The sequence below is a fragment of the Tursiops truncatus genome, chromosome 2 (genome assembly GCF_011762595.2).
Source record: "Tursiops truncatus isolate mTurTru1 chromosome 2, mTurTru1.mat.Y, whole genome shotgun sequence".
NCBI classification, from domain to species: Eukaryota; Metazoa; Chordata; class Mammalia; order Artiodactyla; family Delphinidae; genus Tursiops; species Tursiops truncatus.
In genome coordinates, this window is record NC_047035.1 from 91248071 (window position 1) to 91266003 (window position 17933).

At 41.7% G+C, this 17933-nt stretch overlaps 1 protein-coding gene across 5 annotated transcripts in view; it reads right to left on the reverse strand.

Annotated features, from left to right (window-relative positions):
* Nucleotides 1–17933, reverse strand: part of SHC4 (SHC adaptor protein 4) — a 132171-nt gene that overhangs the window by 15987 nt on the left and 98251 nt on the right. For 4 of the 5 annotated variants that reach the window (XM_073800935.1, XM_073800937.1, XM_073800936.1 and 1 more), the window contains 2 exons: nt 16920–16980; nt 9481–9660 (listed from right to left, as the gene is read on the reverse strand). In XM_073800935.1, the coding sequence (XP_073657036.1) occupies nt 9481–9660; nt 16920–16980 (241 nt within the window). Of the gene's footprint in view, nt 1–8513; nt 8609–9480; nt 9661–16919; nt 16981–17933 lie in introns of those variants that run through there. The other variant, XM_073800938.1, reaches the window with a different exon arrangement.

A 17933-nucleotide genomic window follows, 5' to 3' on the forward strand; every position in this document is an offset into this window, starting at 1 on the left:
AGAAATTAGGAAAACAATCCCATTTATGATAACTTCAAAAAGAAAAAGATACTTAAGAATAAACTTAACCAAGGAAGTGAAAGATCTATACACTGAAAACTATAAGACATTGATGAAAGAAACTGAAGAAGGTACAAACAAATGGAAAGAAATTTTGTGTTCATGGATTAGAATAATTAACATTTTTTAAATGTCCATACTACCCAAAGCAATCTATAGATTCAATACAATCCCTATCAAAATTTCAATGGGGGCTTCCCTGGTGGCGCAGTGGTTGAGAGTCCACCTGCCGATGCAGGGGACACGGGTTCGTGCCCCGGTCCGGGAAGATCCCACATGCCACGGAGTGGCTGGGCCCGTGAGCCATGGCCGCTGAGCCTGCGTGTCCGGAGCCTGTGCTTCACAACGGGAGAGGCCACAACAGTGAGAGGCCCGCATACCACAAAAAAAAAAAAAAAATTTTTCAATGGCATTTTTCACAGAAAAAGAATAAACAATCCTAAAACTTGTATGGAACCACAAAAAAATCTCAACTAGCCAAAGCAATCCTGAGAAAGATGGATAAAGCTGAAGGCATGGTGTGTCCTGATTTCAAACTATATTACAAAGCTATAGTAATCAAAGCAGTATGGTATTGGCATAAAAACAGACACATAGATCAACAGAACAAAACAGAGAACCAAGAAATAAATCCATACATATAGGGTCAATTAATTTACAACAAAGGAGCCAAGAACAGACAATGGGGACAGGATAGTCTCTTCAATAAATGGTGCTGGGAAAACTGGACAGCCACATGTAAAAGAATGAAACTGGATGCCTATCTTGCACCATACACAAAAATCAACTCAAAATGGACTAAAGACTTGAACATAAGACCTGAAATCCTAACACTCCTAGAAGAGAACAAGGGGTAAGCTCCTTGACATCAGTCTTGGCGATGTTTTTTTGGATTTGACACCAAAAGCAAAGGCAAAGAAAGCAAAAACAAGCAAGTTGGGACTACATCAAACCAAAAGTTTGCACAGCCAAGGAAACCATCAACAAAAGGAAAAGGCAACCTACAGAATGGGAAAAAATATTTGCAAATCATTTATCTGATAAGGGGTTAATATCCAAAATATATAAAGAACACATACAACTCAATAGCAAAAAAAAAAAAAAAAATCCAATTAAAAAATGGGCAGAGGAACTGAATAGACATCTTTTCAAAGAAGACATACAAATGGCCAACAGGTATATGAAAAGATGCTCAATATCACTAGTCATCAAGAAAATGTAAATCAAACCACATGAAATATCACCTCACACCTGTTGGAATGGCTATCATCAAAAAGACAAGAGGTTAAATGTTGGTGAGAAAAGAGAACGCTTGTGCACTATTGGTGAGAATGTAAATTGGTGCAGCCATATGGAAAACAGAATGAAGGTTCTTCAAACATTCTTTTAAAAAACTGCCATATGATCTAGCAATTCCACTTCTGGGTATATATCTGAAGGGAATGAAATCACTATCTCGAAAAGATATCCACACCCCCATGTGCACTGAAGCATCATTTCTGACAGCCAAGACATGGAAACAACCTAAGTATCTACTGGCAGATGAATAGATGATATAAATACACAGTGGAATATGATTAAGCCATAAAAAAGAAGGAAGTCCTGCCAACTGCAACAAGGATAGAGCTTGAAGGAATTATGCTAAATAAAGTAAGTCAGACAGAGAAAGACACTGTATGATCTCACTTATATGTGGAATCCAAAAAAACAGAACTCATAGAAACAGAAAACAGATGGGTGATTGCCAGAGACAGAGAGTGAGGGATGGGGGAAATGCTAAAAAGGTGCAATCTTCTAGTTATAAGATAAATAAGTTCTGGGGATGTAATGTACAACATGGCAACTATAGTTAACAATTCTGCATTGCATATTTGAAAGTTGCTGAGGGTAGATCTTAAAAGTTCTCATCACAAAGAAAAAAAAACTAACTATGTGAGGTGATGGATGTTAACTAAACTTAGCGTGGTAATCGTTTTGCAATATATATGTATATATATCAAATCAGTATGTTGCATACCTTAAACCAATACAATGCTATATGTCAAATTTTATCTCAATAAAACTGGAAAAAAAGAAAACTACAAAATATTATGTGCTACTTTGGACAAATCTCTAAAATAGAGGAGTGAAAAAGAACAAGTACAGAAGGGGATACTCCATTTCGTTTTAAAGAAGAATGATTAGATAGATAGATTGATCATTAGATCTATCTGTAGACAGACAGAGGTACTTAAGTAGATAGCTAAATACTTAACCATGCATTAACATTTTGGAAGTAGTCAGAAGGAACTCCTAATATCTTAGGGAACTGTATATGGTGTTAAGCCTTGGGAAGGTACATATTTTAAAATAGCATTATTTATTATTTTGATTTCTTCTATGAGTATTTGTATTACTTTTTAATTAAAAACACTGTTTATAGAATTAAAAGTGTATACAAGAGTCAAGATAGCCACCTAACTAAAGGGAAAATCAGAAGAGGGATATACTTTTGTGAGAAAAGTGTCAGGGTTGGGGGATAATCCTCAGTTTTCTGTTGTGGGAAGAAAAGCCTACCCTTTTCTCCCCACGTGTTATAAGACTCCATCTCTGATTCTGGAGGACCATAAGCAGTCTCTTTATGCAAGTAGTTATATTTTATAAAATTGCCAGAACACTGATTTAGTGAAAACAGAACCACTGCCCCTAGGACAAATGCAGGGTTAGGTTCTACCAAGCTTCAGGTCACAATATTTTCATCAATCAATCAATCACTACATAAACTTGTTTTATGTGTGTTTGGGTTTAGACACCTTATTTAATATATATTGTTGATTTAATAACACTAAACTCATGGCCAACAGCACTGTAATTCATGCCTGAACTCAGCTTATCTAAGACACATATTTTCTCTGTAAGGCACATCACAGCCTTCTTGCACTTAGGAACACTAGACAGCACTTCAGCACTACACTTGGGGGTCATTTTAAACAGCAAGGTCATCAAGAGGTAGCACAAAAATGTGGGAAATGTGGCACTAAGTAGACCACAAAAGTTCACTTGTTTACAGTATGAGCTGAAACAAGAAAGCAGAGTGTCGCCTTGTTTGACGTCAGCTGGGAATGTGCACATTGGGTGACACAAAATTTTTGTTGCTTTGCACATATCCACAAATGACCACAAACGTGCCACGAGTACTGATTCTGGGATTACAAATAAATCTTAGCAAGTAAGCAAATTCTCAAATATGGAACCCACAAATTATGAGAATCAACTGTATATTATTTATCAGTATGGATTACTGGGTGTGTGAAAACTATAAAATAGAAATTTATCGTGTTACTGAGGGGAAAAATACATTCACCTCTATAAAGGGTCTAAAAAGTTGGTAAAATAAGATGTTAACATAAAATGTTAAGCCTAAGTGAAAGATCGAGGTGGTACTAAGAAAAAAAATTAATCTGTAATACAAAGGAAAAATTACATGTCTATTAAGATATATTAAAAAGCCACAGTAATTCATATATAGTAATTAATATACTGGTATACAACAAGCAAGTGGGCCAATATAGAAAGCAGAATAAAGGCCCAGAAACAGATTCACACATGTCGAAGGAATCTAGTAAAATGGAGAGTGGCACTAGAGAAAGAGAACATTATTTAGTCCATGTTGTTTGGAAAATTAGATCACTTTCATAGATAAAATTAAGTTAGACCCCCTACCTCATAGAAAACATAAAGTTCAAGTGAAATAAATATTTTATTTGGAAATAAAACTATAAAGGCAATAGAAGAAAATGTAGTACAAGCTAGATAAAGAGGAAGAAATTTAATCCAAAGAGAGTAGAAGGAAGACATAATAAAGATAAAAAATGGAAGTCACGGGCTTCCCTGGTGGCGCAGTGGTTGAGAGTCCGCCTGCCGATGCAGGGGACACGGGTTCGTGCCCCTGTCCGGGAAGATCCCACGTGCCGCGGAGCGGCTTGGCCCGTGAGCCATGGCCGCTGAGCCTGCACGTCTGGAGCCTGTGCTCCGCAACGGGAGAGGCCACAACAGTGAGAGGCCCGCGTACCGCAAAACAAAACAAAACAAAAATGGAAGTCAATGAAACAGAAAACAAAAAAATAGAAAAAAATTAAAACAAAACCTGGGTCCTTTGGAAACAACAGTTAAATTAATAAATCTCAAAGATCAGTGATCAAGGAAAAAACAACACAGAAACTACAAATAAGAGGAAGAGAGAAAGCATTCTTCATGCAATAAAAGGACAGTGAAGGAATATTATGGGAAATTTCATGTAGAACTGACTCTAAATGGACAGAGTGAAATCCTACTAAGTTTTTAAGGAAGATACATTGCCAGAGAAATGACAATCCCTTCTTGTCTATGGCTTTTTGGCCTCTAAAGCAAACTCCAATCTCTCAAACCCACATCAACAGGAAATAAGCTGTACAAGTGGTGAAGCCCCAAGAAAGGCACTTTCTCCAACATCTACTTTAGATGGACACACGAAGGATAACAGCAGGAACAACCCAGATAACAATGGACGAGGAGATTCCTCCCATAACACTGAACGACAGGCCAAGCAAATCACTTTCTCCACTTCCGGCTCAGGGAGTCTTCACAATTACTGCCTGGCAGGATTTGGTAATCACTATGGACCAATGACCACTGTGTGTTTTGCCTGCTTCCCTTTTGTGAATGTGGGTTTTTATTGAGGCTATCTTATTCCTCTTCCACCACTAATTTTGGGTGTGGAAGAGGGCAGACAACTTGGCAAATAGTAAGGATTCCCATCCAATCTTGATTGAGAGGACTTCATATCACCCAGATGTCACAGACTTTAGGCTGGATGCTGTAACTGTTCGGGGTATTTGCAAGGTCTCCCTTTGGGAGAAGGCATATGTTCTAAGTGAAAAGAAAAGCTCATGCATATTTGAGTGGCAGAAAGGTATGCAGGGGCAGGGACAGTTAATTGTGTGCCAATATCTATTCTCCCTTTCATTACATTATGGAATTCCTAATTATTTTTAGCTGGGCACATGGCCACCCAGCTAGAGTAACGTGAAGCTAGGTACGGCCCCATGTCTAAGTTCTGCCAATGGCAGGTAAGAACAAATGATGTCTGCCACTTCTGGGTCATGTCCTTTCAAGAAACATGTGTGCACTCCACGTGCCTTTCTTACTTCCCACTGGCTGAATACAGATGGGATGGTGAGAGCTCAAGCTTTTAGACTAAAGATAGAAGACCTCAGACCACATTGAAGCTCTTAGACCAGAGATGGAAGCCAAGTGTCACAATGGCAAAGCTGTCCCACCAGTCCTATACCATCCATCTTTGGGCTATTAGCTAAAATAAATAAACTTCAGTCCTTTTTACACTATGGGATTTAGGGGGGGTTCTTTGTTATGGAAGCTAAGACTGAAACTAATAATAAATCAATACAAAAATTAGTTTCAGTACTAATGGTTTCCTTCTGCCATGTTTGATCAGACTAAAGATTGTGTTAGAGCTTTTCCTATGTTCGCAGTGTGACAGGATGAAGTGAGGAGCCCTGAAGGCATACTTGAGATATATTAGGTTCATGTCTCTGGATTTGTTTTTGTTTTGTTTTACTGAACTAATTAGTAACTAATCTGGGTAAGGGAGGCTAAGTATGCTTAAAGAAGATAAAGAGGATTTTTGCAGGAGGAAGGAAAGAAACAGGAGGAAACATTAGGGGGGAAACGTTAAGAGGTGTATTTAAGACATTCTGCAGAACGTTATATATAAAGTTATCCCTACTCCATCTTACTAGATTTTCTTAAATCAACATTATTTATACCTTTGGAGTTGGAGTTAATTTTTTTTGGAGGGAGCAGTGATACACTGAAATTAACCTCAAAGGGGTAGCAAGAAGTCCAGGAGGGCTATGGTACATTAAATCCCAAATGGAAATAAAGAGTGAGAGAGAACCAGAGGCCTAAATTATTAAACATATTGCCACCAAGGCAGGGAGAGGGAAAAAGGATGAAAAAAGAAAGAGGCTAGAATCAATGAAAACGCATTTTGACATTATAGTTTTAGACAGAACAAGCCTTATTTACTTTCAGCTAATGACAGGAATGTTATTATGGATTAAATTTGCCTTTCATATTATTGAATTGTCTATGACAAGAGGCAAAGTTTCTTTGCTTGAGTTATAACAATTTTTTAAAATTTATTTATTTAATTTATTTATTTTTGGCTGCATTGGGTCTTCATTGCTGCATGTGGGCTTTCTCTAGTTGCAGTGACCGGGGGCCACTCTTCGTTGCGGTGCACAGCCTTCTCAGTGCGGTGGCTTCTCTTGCTGTGGAGCATGGGCTCTAGGAGCACGGCTTCAGTAGTTGTGGCTCGCAGGCTCAACAGTTGTGGTGCATGAGCTTAGTTGCTCCGCAGCACGTGGGATCTTCCCAGACCAGGGCACAAACCCATGTCCCCTGCATTGGCAGGCAGATTCTCAACCACTGCGCCACCAGGGAAGTTCCATAACGATTTTTAACATTGAAGATTTGCTTATAAAGGAACTGGAGTTGTAAATCAAGGAATATCCCAGATTACATAATTTGGGCCACCCACTAAATGTATTTTCTAATAAAATATTGTTGCTTTGGGGCTTCCCTGGTGGCGCAGTGGTTGAGACTCTGCCTGCTAATGCAGGGGACACAGGTTCGAGCCCTGGTCTGGGAGGATCCCACATGCCACAGAGTGACTAGGCCCGTGAGCCACAACTACTGAGCCTGCGCGTCTGGAACCTGTGCTCCACAACAAGAGAGGCCGTGACGGTGAGAGGCCCGCGCACCGTGATGAAGAGTGGACCCCGCTTGCCCCAACTAGAGAAAGCCCTCGCACAGAAACGAAGACCCAACACAGCAAAAATAAATAAAAAATAAATTAATAAACTCCTACACCCAACATCTTAAAAAAAAAAAAATTGTTGCTTTGAAAAGTCCATGAAATGGAAGCTATTGAGTGTATGCTCTTATAAAGTTATTTCCAAAACCTGAGGTCCAAGGCAGGCGGGGTGGAAGGGACTAAATTGGGAGACTGGGACTGACATATACACACTACTATATATAAAATAGGTAACTAATAAGGACCTACTGTACAGCACAGGGAACTCTACTCAATTCTCTGCAATGGCCTATATGGTAAAAGAATCTAAAAAGAGTGGATATATGTATATGTATAACTGATTCACTTTGCTGTACACCTGAAACCAACACAACACTGTAAATCAACTATACCTCAATAAAAATAAAACTATATTTGAATAAATACAATTTTTTTTTTTTTTGCTGTACACGGGCCTCTCACTGTTGTGGCCTCTCCCATTGCAGAGCACAGGCTCTGGACACGCAGGCTCAGCGGCCATGGCTCACGGGCCCAGCTGCTCCATGGCATGTGCGATCTTCCCGGATCAGGGCACGAACCCGTGTCCCCTGCATTGGCAGGTGGACTCTCAACCACTGCACCACCAGGGAAGCCCGAATAAATACAATTATTTATCCTAAAAAACAAACAAACAAAAAAAAACCCCTGGGGTCCAGAAACTTTTTTTCAAAACACTGTCCCTCTAACATATATTACCTTATCCACACAGGTTACTCTACATTAAACAGTTAAATTCACTGCAGAAATCTGAATTCATTGCATATCCCATCAACCATGGCACAAGATGCTCTCTGTGGTGGACATGGAGATGCACTACCCAGATCCCACTTCAAGGAAGGACCAAGCACCCCAGGTGCTTTACTGGGGCTGGTCTCCAGCTGACCACACCTTCAGGGTCTGCCTCAGCTGCAGAGAGCTGCTTGCCCAATGGCTTGCCCTCCTTCATGGCCCACATCCAAAGACTGAGATAAGTGGGGCTAAAAGGCCCTGCCCTTGGGCCCAATGTGGGGCAACTCTGACGGGCCCCCACATGCTCTCTGTAGGGTTGGCTGAGGCTTTGTCAGGCCTGCATGGTTGCTCCACCTCTCCCTCTGCCCAAGCCTGCTTTCTTCCCCTCCCTTCCTGGTACTGATCCCAATAAAGACCCTGCATGCCCAGCTCCAACTCCAAGTCTGCTTCTGGAGAACCCAACTGGGTTGTTTGGTCGCCAAGAGTGATCTTGGAAAGCTTGCAAGAAGATGGCCTACTTGCCACCTGGCTGGTAATGAAAACCTTTGCCTCAGTCTACAGAGTTAAGGTGGTCAATTGAAGCTCAGCCTCAGCAAAATCTCCTTCCAAACTTTACTGTCACTGCAGCCACACTAGCTGGAAAGTCACCCTAGGCAGTCTACAGTGACCTCCTGGGCTAGTGAAAGGACTTTCTCAGCGACTGATTCTCTATCTTTGGAGTGAGCCAAATTTGACACCAATCTCTGAACCCAACAAGCTTCAGTACTTTATGAAAAGCATTTTTTAATTTATTTTTTAGTTGATTGTAGGCTTTTGGCTTGTTTTACTTTTATTTATTTATGTTCCTGTTTATGGACTTACCCCTGGAAGCAATCTGGCAGGAAAATGATGTTTGTCGTGATTACTGTATTTTACTCACAGTACCTAGTTGAAGAAAGAAGTCACCTTATTTTAGTGCTATATAGATGACTTACTAAGGGGTTTTGAAATGAATAAAATTAACACCATCACTAAACAGAGTTGGAACAGTGGCCACTGTTCCCCATGCAAACAAACAATTTCAAAATTATCTCCTGGCTTTGACAGCCCTTCCTTCAGCAAAAGCACACAGCAGAAAGCAAAAGTTGGAGTCAATTTAAAGTGTTTGAAAAGATTATTCACACTCAAAGTTCCAAAACCTTGAAATCCGTAACATCGCGACAAAGTTCTAACTTTTATTAACTGTGGTGAGGGATTGAGGTAAGAAAGAATACTTTTAACTCTCTGAAAAATGAGGCCAAGGAAATAGCATTCTTTAAAATGAGAGACAGTATAGTGAGTTGAACAGTGGCCCCCAAAAGATATGCTCAAGTCCTGATTCCTGGTACCTGCATATGTGACCTAATTTGGAAAAAGGGTCTTTGCACATGTAATTAAGTTAAGGATCACGAGATGAGATCTTCCTGGATTTTGGGCCTACCTATAAGAGAAAGCTGTTGTCCTATAAGAGAAAGAAGAGGGAGATTTGAGACACAGGGGTAAGGCCATGTGAAGACGAGGGCAGAGATTGGAGTGACATGTCTACAAGCTAAGGAACACCAAGAATTGCTGGCAGCCACCAGAAGCTAGGAGAGCAACATGAAACCAGTACTCCTCCAGAGCCTCCAAAAGGAGTCAACCCTGCTGCCCTCTTGATTTAGGACTTCTGGCCTCCATAACTGTGAGAGAATGCATTTCTCTTGTTTTAAGACACCCAGTTTGTGGTAACTTGTTACAGCAGCACAGGAAACTGATACAGGCAATGAGAAGCCACTTACTTTCACGGTACCATGGGGTCCCCAGTGGGTGAGCTGGACTTTGATTTCCGGCAGAGCCCAGCGTGCTTTGAAGAGTCTGCGTATTGATGTAGCAGGGGTCGTCGAAGAGATCCACTCGGCACGCGGGCTTCATCAATGACGTGTCTCTTCGGGACTGTACCCCTCTCTCGTGTGCATTACCTGTAGTGAGTAAAGATCAATGTACGGTGTTTTTGCTTTGGAAACAAGAAATAAAATCACGTTTGAGTCCAGAATTGACAGGAAGGGAAAAGCCATGCCCATCCCATGCAAGGATTGAATACTGACTTTGAGATTTGACCTGTTAAAACAAAATATGCACCAGTCTTTGAGGGAAAGCACCCTCTTTTGGCCTCCCTGCCCCTCCCTGCCCGTCCCTCAGCTGACCCTTTGCTTCAACAGCAGACAGCAGACAAACCAGGAAGATGTGAAAGAGGAACAGCAAGCGGAGGAAGGACGCTGACCGGCCAGCAAAGAGCACAAACCCGTACACGACACCGCTCAGAGCTGCAACCCAGGAACCAAGAAAACCACACGTGCCATGTGGAACTTGAATATCTACTAGTTACTGAAACCGCTTTTCAAAAAACTCGTTACTTAATTTTAAATTATTAAGAGTGGGAAGTCTGTCTTCCCTTTATTGCCAAAGTTTCGTTTCACCAAGCACAGCCCTGCACCAGCTGCTGATGTTCATTCTGTCATCTAATGGAAAGAACTCACCCCTCAGGTTACGTCCTCTGTCCCCTTACTCTGCCTTCTCCTCTCCATTCTATTCCATACATGTGGCCAAAATGATCTTTTTACAACTGAAAATCTGATCCTACTTCTCAGAGGTTTAAAAACATTCACTGCTTCCCACTGCTCTTGGGATACAACTCAAACTCTTCAACAAGCCCCAGGCCCTGCTCCCAGGCACCCAGCTTCCACTGCAACCCTGTCCTCCCCAGTCTCTGCCCCTGCTCACATCGGCCTTCTTGCACTAGAATCCCCACTGTAAGGCCATCTTTTCTGATTGACATGCCCCCTTCCCTCCCCTTCTCCAGCACCCTCATCCTTCAGTGAGGTCAGTTTAAACATCTTTCTCAAGAGAGCCTTCCCTGACTTTCTCAGACTAGACTATGTCTCTCTGCTTCCCTCTGAAGCCCATACCACAAGAGTACTTAATTCTATTATGTTATGATGTTTCTTAATATCTGTATTGCATCTAGACTGCATGTTCTACGAAGACACAGATCCTGTCTTGCTGACAGCTGCAGCCCCTGCCTCTAGCATATGCCTGGAACACATTATCACATCAACAAATAGTTACTGCCTGAATGGATTACAGACCCATATTTCACTACCTGATGGCATGAAGTACTTTGTACCATTCAACTGGTCCTGTCCTGAGAATGCCAGGACAGAATGTTTTTGTCTTTCTGTTTACACAAGTACCTTTATAGTTTTGGCCATACATATACAAGATCCCCGTGAGGCTGCACCTGAAGCAGTGACATTGTTATTTCATTGTCTTACCGGAAAACATCACTCTTTCCAGTCAACTAAACCCCTTCAAAGGACCAACTTCCCACTGGATTTCACATCATGGTGAAGAGTGTTGTGATTCTTATAACACAAGTATGGAAACCTAAGAATACACCAGATAGGGGGCGCCCAGTCAAGACTACGGTCCTACCATCTGCTCCTCCTTTGCTCCTCTCTGTTCGATCCTGCCTGTCACCCTGTCCCATGTCATAATCTGTATGTGGAATATTCTGAGGGAAGAGTGGGATTTGACAGAGGAAGGGGCAATAGGGCCCCTCGTTTCCTTGTTGCTTTTGGCAACATACGACAGTTTCCATTTACTTGGTTAAGTGGATTTATGAAATATGTTATCCAGTTTAAACTAAACTTACTTTCACAAATGGACAAGTGGCTAAAGGATCACTGCAAAAAACTCAAGGATTGAAGATCATTCTTTTACTGAGTACAAGCTCCTCCTTAGCTACACTCTGAGCTTACGAACAAGCCTAATGTAATTAGATCAGAATGTCGGCCTCCTAACAGTTAAAATTATCAAGATTGAAATGTGGATTTATGTCTGTTTTCTTTATCAATAATGCCCTAAATGTATACCAGACCTTGAGATATTACCTAATGATAGTATTCAGCCACTATAACTAGCAAGACAATTTTTAAAAATGTCTATCATTAACTTTAACTGAAATTTTCTATTTCTGTGTGTGTTTTATAATACATGCACAATATATTAGCACAGTGTAGAGAACTGATGCATGATTGAATTAATATTTATTTAGGAGTGCCTGCTCATAAAAAGTTACTGAGGGCTTCCCTGGTGGCGCAGTGGTTGAGAGTCTGCCTGCCGATGCAGGGGACACGGGTTCGTGCCCCGGTCCGGGAAGATCCCACATGCCGCAGAGCGGCTGCGCCCGTGAGCCATGGCCGCTGAGCCTGCGCATCTGGAGCCTGTGCTCCGCAACGGGAGAGGCCACAACAGTGAGAGGCCCGCGTACCGCAAAAAAAAAAAAAAAAAAAAAAAAAAAATTACTGAAAGTGGAATATGATGAACAGTATTTGTAAGAAGTCTGCTTCTAAATTAACATGGACCTGGGTTCCACAGATCCCTGTGGTATCTCTTACTATTTGTGTGGCCAGGGGCAAGTTACTTAACCTCTCTGTCAGTTTTCATACCTGTAAAATGGGGATGCCGAGCTTAAAATACATTGTGAGGATTAAGTGAAAGAATGTGGGTAAGCCCCTCACTGAGCATAGTGTCTGCCTTGCAGCAGGCGTTCTTCTCACTGTTCAGTTGTGTGTCTGTTGGGCCTCTGCACATGACACTTATCTCTTGCTGAAATATCCTTCCCATCCATTTCTTGACCTAACTCCTATTTGTCCTTTAAGATTCTGCTCTGAATCCCCCTCCTTCAGGAAGCTTTCCACGGAGTCCTCCCTCCTCCCCCGCCCCCCACCCCAGGCTGGGTAAGGTGCCACTCCATAATAAACTGTAGGCCTCTGTTTACTTCCCTGTCTTCCCCTTGAGACCGAAAATTCCTTGAGTCCTGAGGAGAGACTAGAACCCATTTTTCTGAGTATCTTCTTCATCTTCAATGCCTGGTATGAAGCAGATGCTCAAAAGAAAAATGTCAGCTGAATGAACAGATGACTGAATGTCTACCAGTTTTCCTTTCTTAGCAAATGTGACCCCACCACGCTCTCAAGACCCGAAGTCAACCCTTAGCGCAGGGCGCTGACTCATCTGCCCCTCACAGAGCACTGGCATGAGCTGACTACATCAAGTTCACCATCCCACAGGGTTACACAAAAGCATCAATGTCTATACAGTCTCTCTTAAAAACTACCATTCCTTTTTCTCAAATGCACCATTATATCTAAGTCAGCAAAGTTGTCTTAAATTTAAAAAAACAAACAAACAAACTCACCCCATGCTGAAATTTAAAATCTTTCTAGGATAAAGTGTGTGGTTATTCAGAGCTTAACTACACATGCCAGCCATCATGCATTCCAAAAGTTCTTTGTGCAAAGTGTTGCTCTGAGAAACTATCCAACCTGCCTAAGAGAAGATTTGTGGCAGAAAATAAATACATACACAGTGTATACACTGGAGGTACCAAAGTTTTTAAGTGCTAGCCCTTAGGGTCTGTGGGAATTTAACATCTTTTTGATTAAAAATATCAACATTTTCATTTTGACTTGAAGGTTGGGGAAACAGTATGCTATTTTGCTAATTATTTTTTTCCACAAGGGAATTTATTATTAAGGACAGAGATCTTTTACACATCTGGCAATAAATATAATTAACTCCTTCAACAGGAAGCCTACTGCAGTACTTATTATACACCAGAATTCAAATTTTAAGTCAATATTTGAATAAATAAATGTCTTTGAGTTAAAAAGCCAAAACTTGTTGAAAATGTTTGTATAGGTGTCTCTCAAATGCTTATGTGTGAATCTCTGGGAAAAGCCATAAAAACTGTCTATTTGCTATTTTGGCAACTGCTATTAATTTGGTGACTGGTCATAAATTTTTGATCTTATTTATTTATTTGGCTTCATCGGGTCTTAGTTGTGGCATGCAGGACCTCTGTTGCAGCATGCAGGATCTTGTGGCACGTGGGCTTCTCTAGTTGCAGCACGCGGGCTTCTCTAGTTGCGGCATGCAGGCTTTTCTCTAGTTGTGGTGTGCGGGCTCAGTAGTTGTGGCACGTGGGCTCAGTAGTTGCAGCACGCAGGCTTAGTTGCCCCATGGCATGTGGGATCTTAGTTCCCCAACCAGGGATCAAGCCCATCTCCCCTACATTGGGAGGTGGATTCTTAACCACTGGGCCACCAGGGAAGCCCTCAGATCACTTTTAAACACATACCCAAGTAGTCATAGGCAGGCCCCAAGATAGGAACCCCTGACTTCTGGGTGTCTGTGGATTAAAAGACACTGAGTTAGGAAAGTCCTTCCTGCCACAGCAGGAGGGACTTATACTTGTCACAGCCCCTGGAGCAGGGGTTGAGTCCTTCGATCCCTCTATGTGCTGAGTGGCTGAGGTCTGGGGAAATGGCTTCCTAGCACTCTGGTTCCCACTGGAAGTTAGAACCTGCTTTTCTAAGAAAACAATGCTGTAGCTCAGTGATTTTCAGGGGAAGAGGATATCCAGCTGGAGGGTTTTTTCCAAACTATAAACACCATCTCTCACCTCCCCGAGATTCTGAAAGGTTCCCAGCCATGAATTGTTACCTTATTGCCACCAAAAAGGAAGACAGTGTGCTGAAGCTCAGTATTGGTCCCAGACTCTTCCACAATTAGAGTATAACTAAAGAACAGATGCTTACAATAGAATATCCTATTGTTGTATTTGTCATTACAACATATACACTTAAGCTCCAGTATAGGAAACCAAATAGTAGAATATGGTCACTTGTCTAGGAGATAGCCAACGTGGCTAAAATTAATTCTACGGAAAAATAGATTCCAGGCTCCAAATAAGTGTTTATTACAAAAGTCTGTTCTTGAGTTTGGATCTGATAGTGGCTTAGGGCATGTGTAAAGCATGAAAGAATAAGGGGTTACATTGTTTGTTAGTTTAAAGGAGAAATAAAACCAAGATAAACAGAAAGAACAAACTGGATTCTATGACAAGGTTATGCTTACAAAAAGAAAAATCTTGAATAAAGTTGAAATAGTGTTGCTTTGAGGGGAAGGACACTTTAAAAATGTAAAATAAAAATCAAGGTGAAAGCTTCTGAGGAAAAAAAAACGAAGGAGACCTTGCCCCTTTTCTCTGACGGTAGTGTCGTGATTTCGAACATTCAACATCATTCTAGAAATGTCGAGGATTCCTGTTCAGTGAGTTCCCTTCAGAAGCTAGGTGGCTGAGGCCGGCGGGGCGTGCCATGACGACTGCTTAATGGGGAGGAGGGATGAGCTGTGGGAAAAGAGGTATTGGGGCAGGGCGAAACATTTTGGAGTTCCACAGGACTCTCTCCTAGATCCAAAACTCTCTCTTCCCCTCCATGTACCCTCTCAATGCAGTGATCTGGGAACTGGTCCTGGCACACTTAGGAATACCAGTACTCATTTATACTCTTTCTCTCCCTTCCCCTCCCACTTCCCTCTCTGTGCCTGGATAATTCCCACTCATCCTTCAGGTCTTAGTTTGGTTGTTACTTCTTTCGGGAGACCCTCTCTAGCCTCCCAGATTAAGTTAGGTTTCCCTGTTATTTGTTCCCATAACATCCTGGGCTTTGAAACGCTCATCACATTTGTAAGCACTGGTTTAAGGTATGCCCTCTGGCTAAACTGCAAAAGACATGAATGCCAATTGTGTCTCCATCCCTAGCACCCAGCTCAGGGCCCCACCCCACAGGACGACCTGATGATCACTGAGTCATTGTTGGATAAATGAAGAACATAGAATAAGAAAAAACAGGATGTGGAGACAGTTCAAAGTGAGCTTCAGCACAGGCAGAAAATGGATACAAGACTACAAAGCACATGTGGGATGTTCCTGACTATTAAATTCTAGGTTAGAAATCTCTAGGGTAAAGGAAAAGAGGAACGAAGGAAGGAACTGCAGCTCCTAGAGGACACAGTTTTAAAAAGACATTTACACTTGACACTAATTTGTTTTAGTCATATTATTAAGAATTCATTTGGAATTTTAAATACCTTTAAAGAGTGGCATCGAATTTTAATTTCCTTCAAAAAGAACCATGTTTTTAAAGAATTTAAAATACTGCCTCTGCTCACTACTCTGATTATCTTTGCAGGGTGGAGGAAAGTGGTAATCACAGCCGTACCAAGACCCTCATGTACCCCCACTGTATAAGAAAAAATAAAATTCATGGGTTACACTGGCAAAATTCCATAAGAAATATGAAGATATCCTTGGAAGTGAGAAACTACCTTCTAGTTGGCAAGCGTCTGCTAATTTAATTTGAGTTCCGAAGTGTGGTTCTCCAACTCTATCCTCCACTGCACTATTTACAATGTCCAGTTATCTCCCCCTCTAAAGCTGCAAAACTGTCCTTCCCAAAGAAATACTTTCAACAATTTATAAGAATAAAATGACTAACTAGCAGTAGAATTCTTTTATGAAAATATATTTCCAACTTGATAGTCTATGCCCTACATTTGTGTTGTGGAAAAGTTGTGCCTGATGTCAATTATCACATGCAGTAATAAGATATTTAATACCCCGGCAAGTATGGGGTGTATGAACCTCTAATTGGGACTCTCACATTTCAGATTTCTTTTTGTTCCCTTTGCCAAGCAGAAATAAAGGTTTTCTCTTAATCCTAATGGAGTTGACAAGCATCAATTTTCATATTAGCTTATTGTCTGATATTCTTTGAAATGGAACTGCCTTGAGTTTTGAGTAGAGAAATCACCTTTCCAGTAAGAGAGCTTTCATGATATCCAAGCAGTGAGGGACTTCCCTGGTGGCGCAGTGGTTGAGAGTCCGCCTGCCGATGCAGGGGACACGGGTTCGTGCCCTGGTCCGGGAAGATCCCACGTGCCGCGAAGCGGCTGGGTCCGTGAGCCATGGCTGCTGAACCTGCGCGTCCGGAGCCTGTGCTCCGCAACAGGAGAGGCCATGACAGTGAGAGGCCCGCGTACCGCAAAAAAAAAAAAAAAAAAAAAAAAAAAAAAAGCAGTGAAAGATTCCATAAAGCAGAATTGTAGTGTGGAAGAGTACACAGGAGCAGGGGAGAACCATAGCTTTTCAACTGACACACATGTGGCATTCTGCGCTTTTCAGAATGTGGGAAGCCTGCAACTGAACCATTACATGTTTGGTTATATACACCTGACTTTCCCATGAACTATTTAAGAGCAAGGGCCACACACGACCATAACGTAGAAGAAATAAGGAGAGTGGCAGATGGAGAAGGGCAATTGTACCTACCTATTGCCCTGCTTTGTTCTAGACAGTTCTCATACACACTGCTGCACTTGGAGTTTCCCGGCTGTATAAACAACAAATTGTGAAACATTTACAAACATAGTAAACGTTCATAAACTTTCAAAAAACACACAAAACACTAATAATGCTCCCAGCAGAATTTAGCCGACAACTCCATTTTCTGACACAGGAAGTGTCTGACAGGTGAGAAAAAGAAACTGAGATTTTGGACAGGGAGTATAGCCTCCTTTCCCAGTGCACTGCTTTGGAACTGCAGAGGTGGGTCTGATTAGGGTGGGGGAGGTCATAAATGTAAGGTCTATATCCTGAGGGTTATAGACCTCGGCTTGGGAGGTCACATTCCAGGATTCAATCCAAGCTCAGCCAGAAAGTGTGATTTCCAGGACACTTATATAAACACTGGCCATTTAGCAAACCTCTATCTAACCGTGAACTGGCAGATTGGAGCCCCACTCTACTAAGGTTTGTGCCAGACCCACTTTTCATCCCTGAAAAATCTCATGCTATCAAAGGCTTCGATTATCCCATATACACACAGCTCTCTTCAGTAAGGGTATGGGATCTACTGATGCCATTGAGAAGGGCAATGTCTTTGCTTTAGAAAGATTAATCCAGCAATACCATGCAAGAGGGTTTAAAGGAATGAAACTGGAGACAAGGAAGGGGCTTTCAGAATCATCTGGGCAAGTGAGGACCAGAACTTAGAAAGATGCAACAGGAATGAAACAGGTTGGGTAGATTTAAGATACTTTCATGGTAGGATCCTAAGTCTTGAAGACTGAGTTGATAAGTGTGAGAAAACAAAAGACTGTAGATCAGTGAAAGAACAGGAGTGCCATTAATAAACATGAGTACGTCAGGAGAGGGATCTAGCTTGGAGTCAAGGTAAAATGCTGAGTCTAATCTTGGTATAAACAAGCAATGAAATGCTTGTGGCATCACAGCTGGAGAGGTAGGTAATGGCTGAAGACAGAGAAGCTGGTGGAGTGTGTGTGC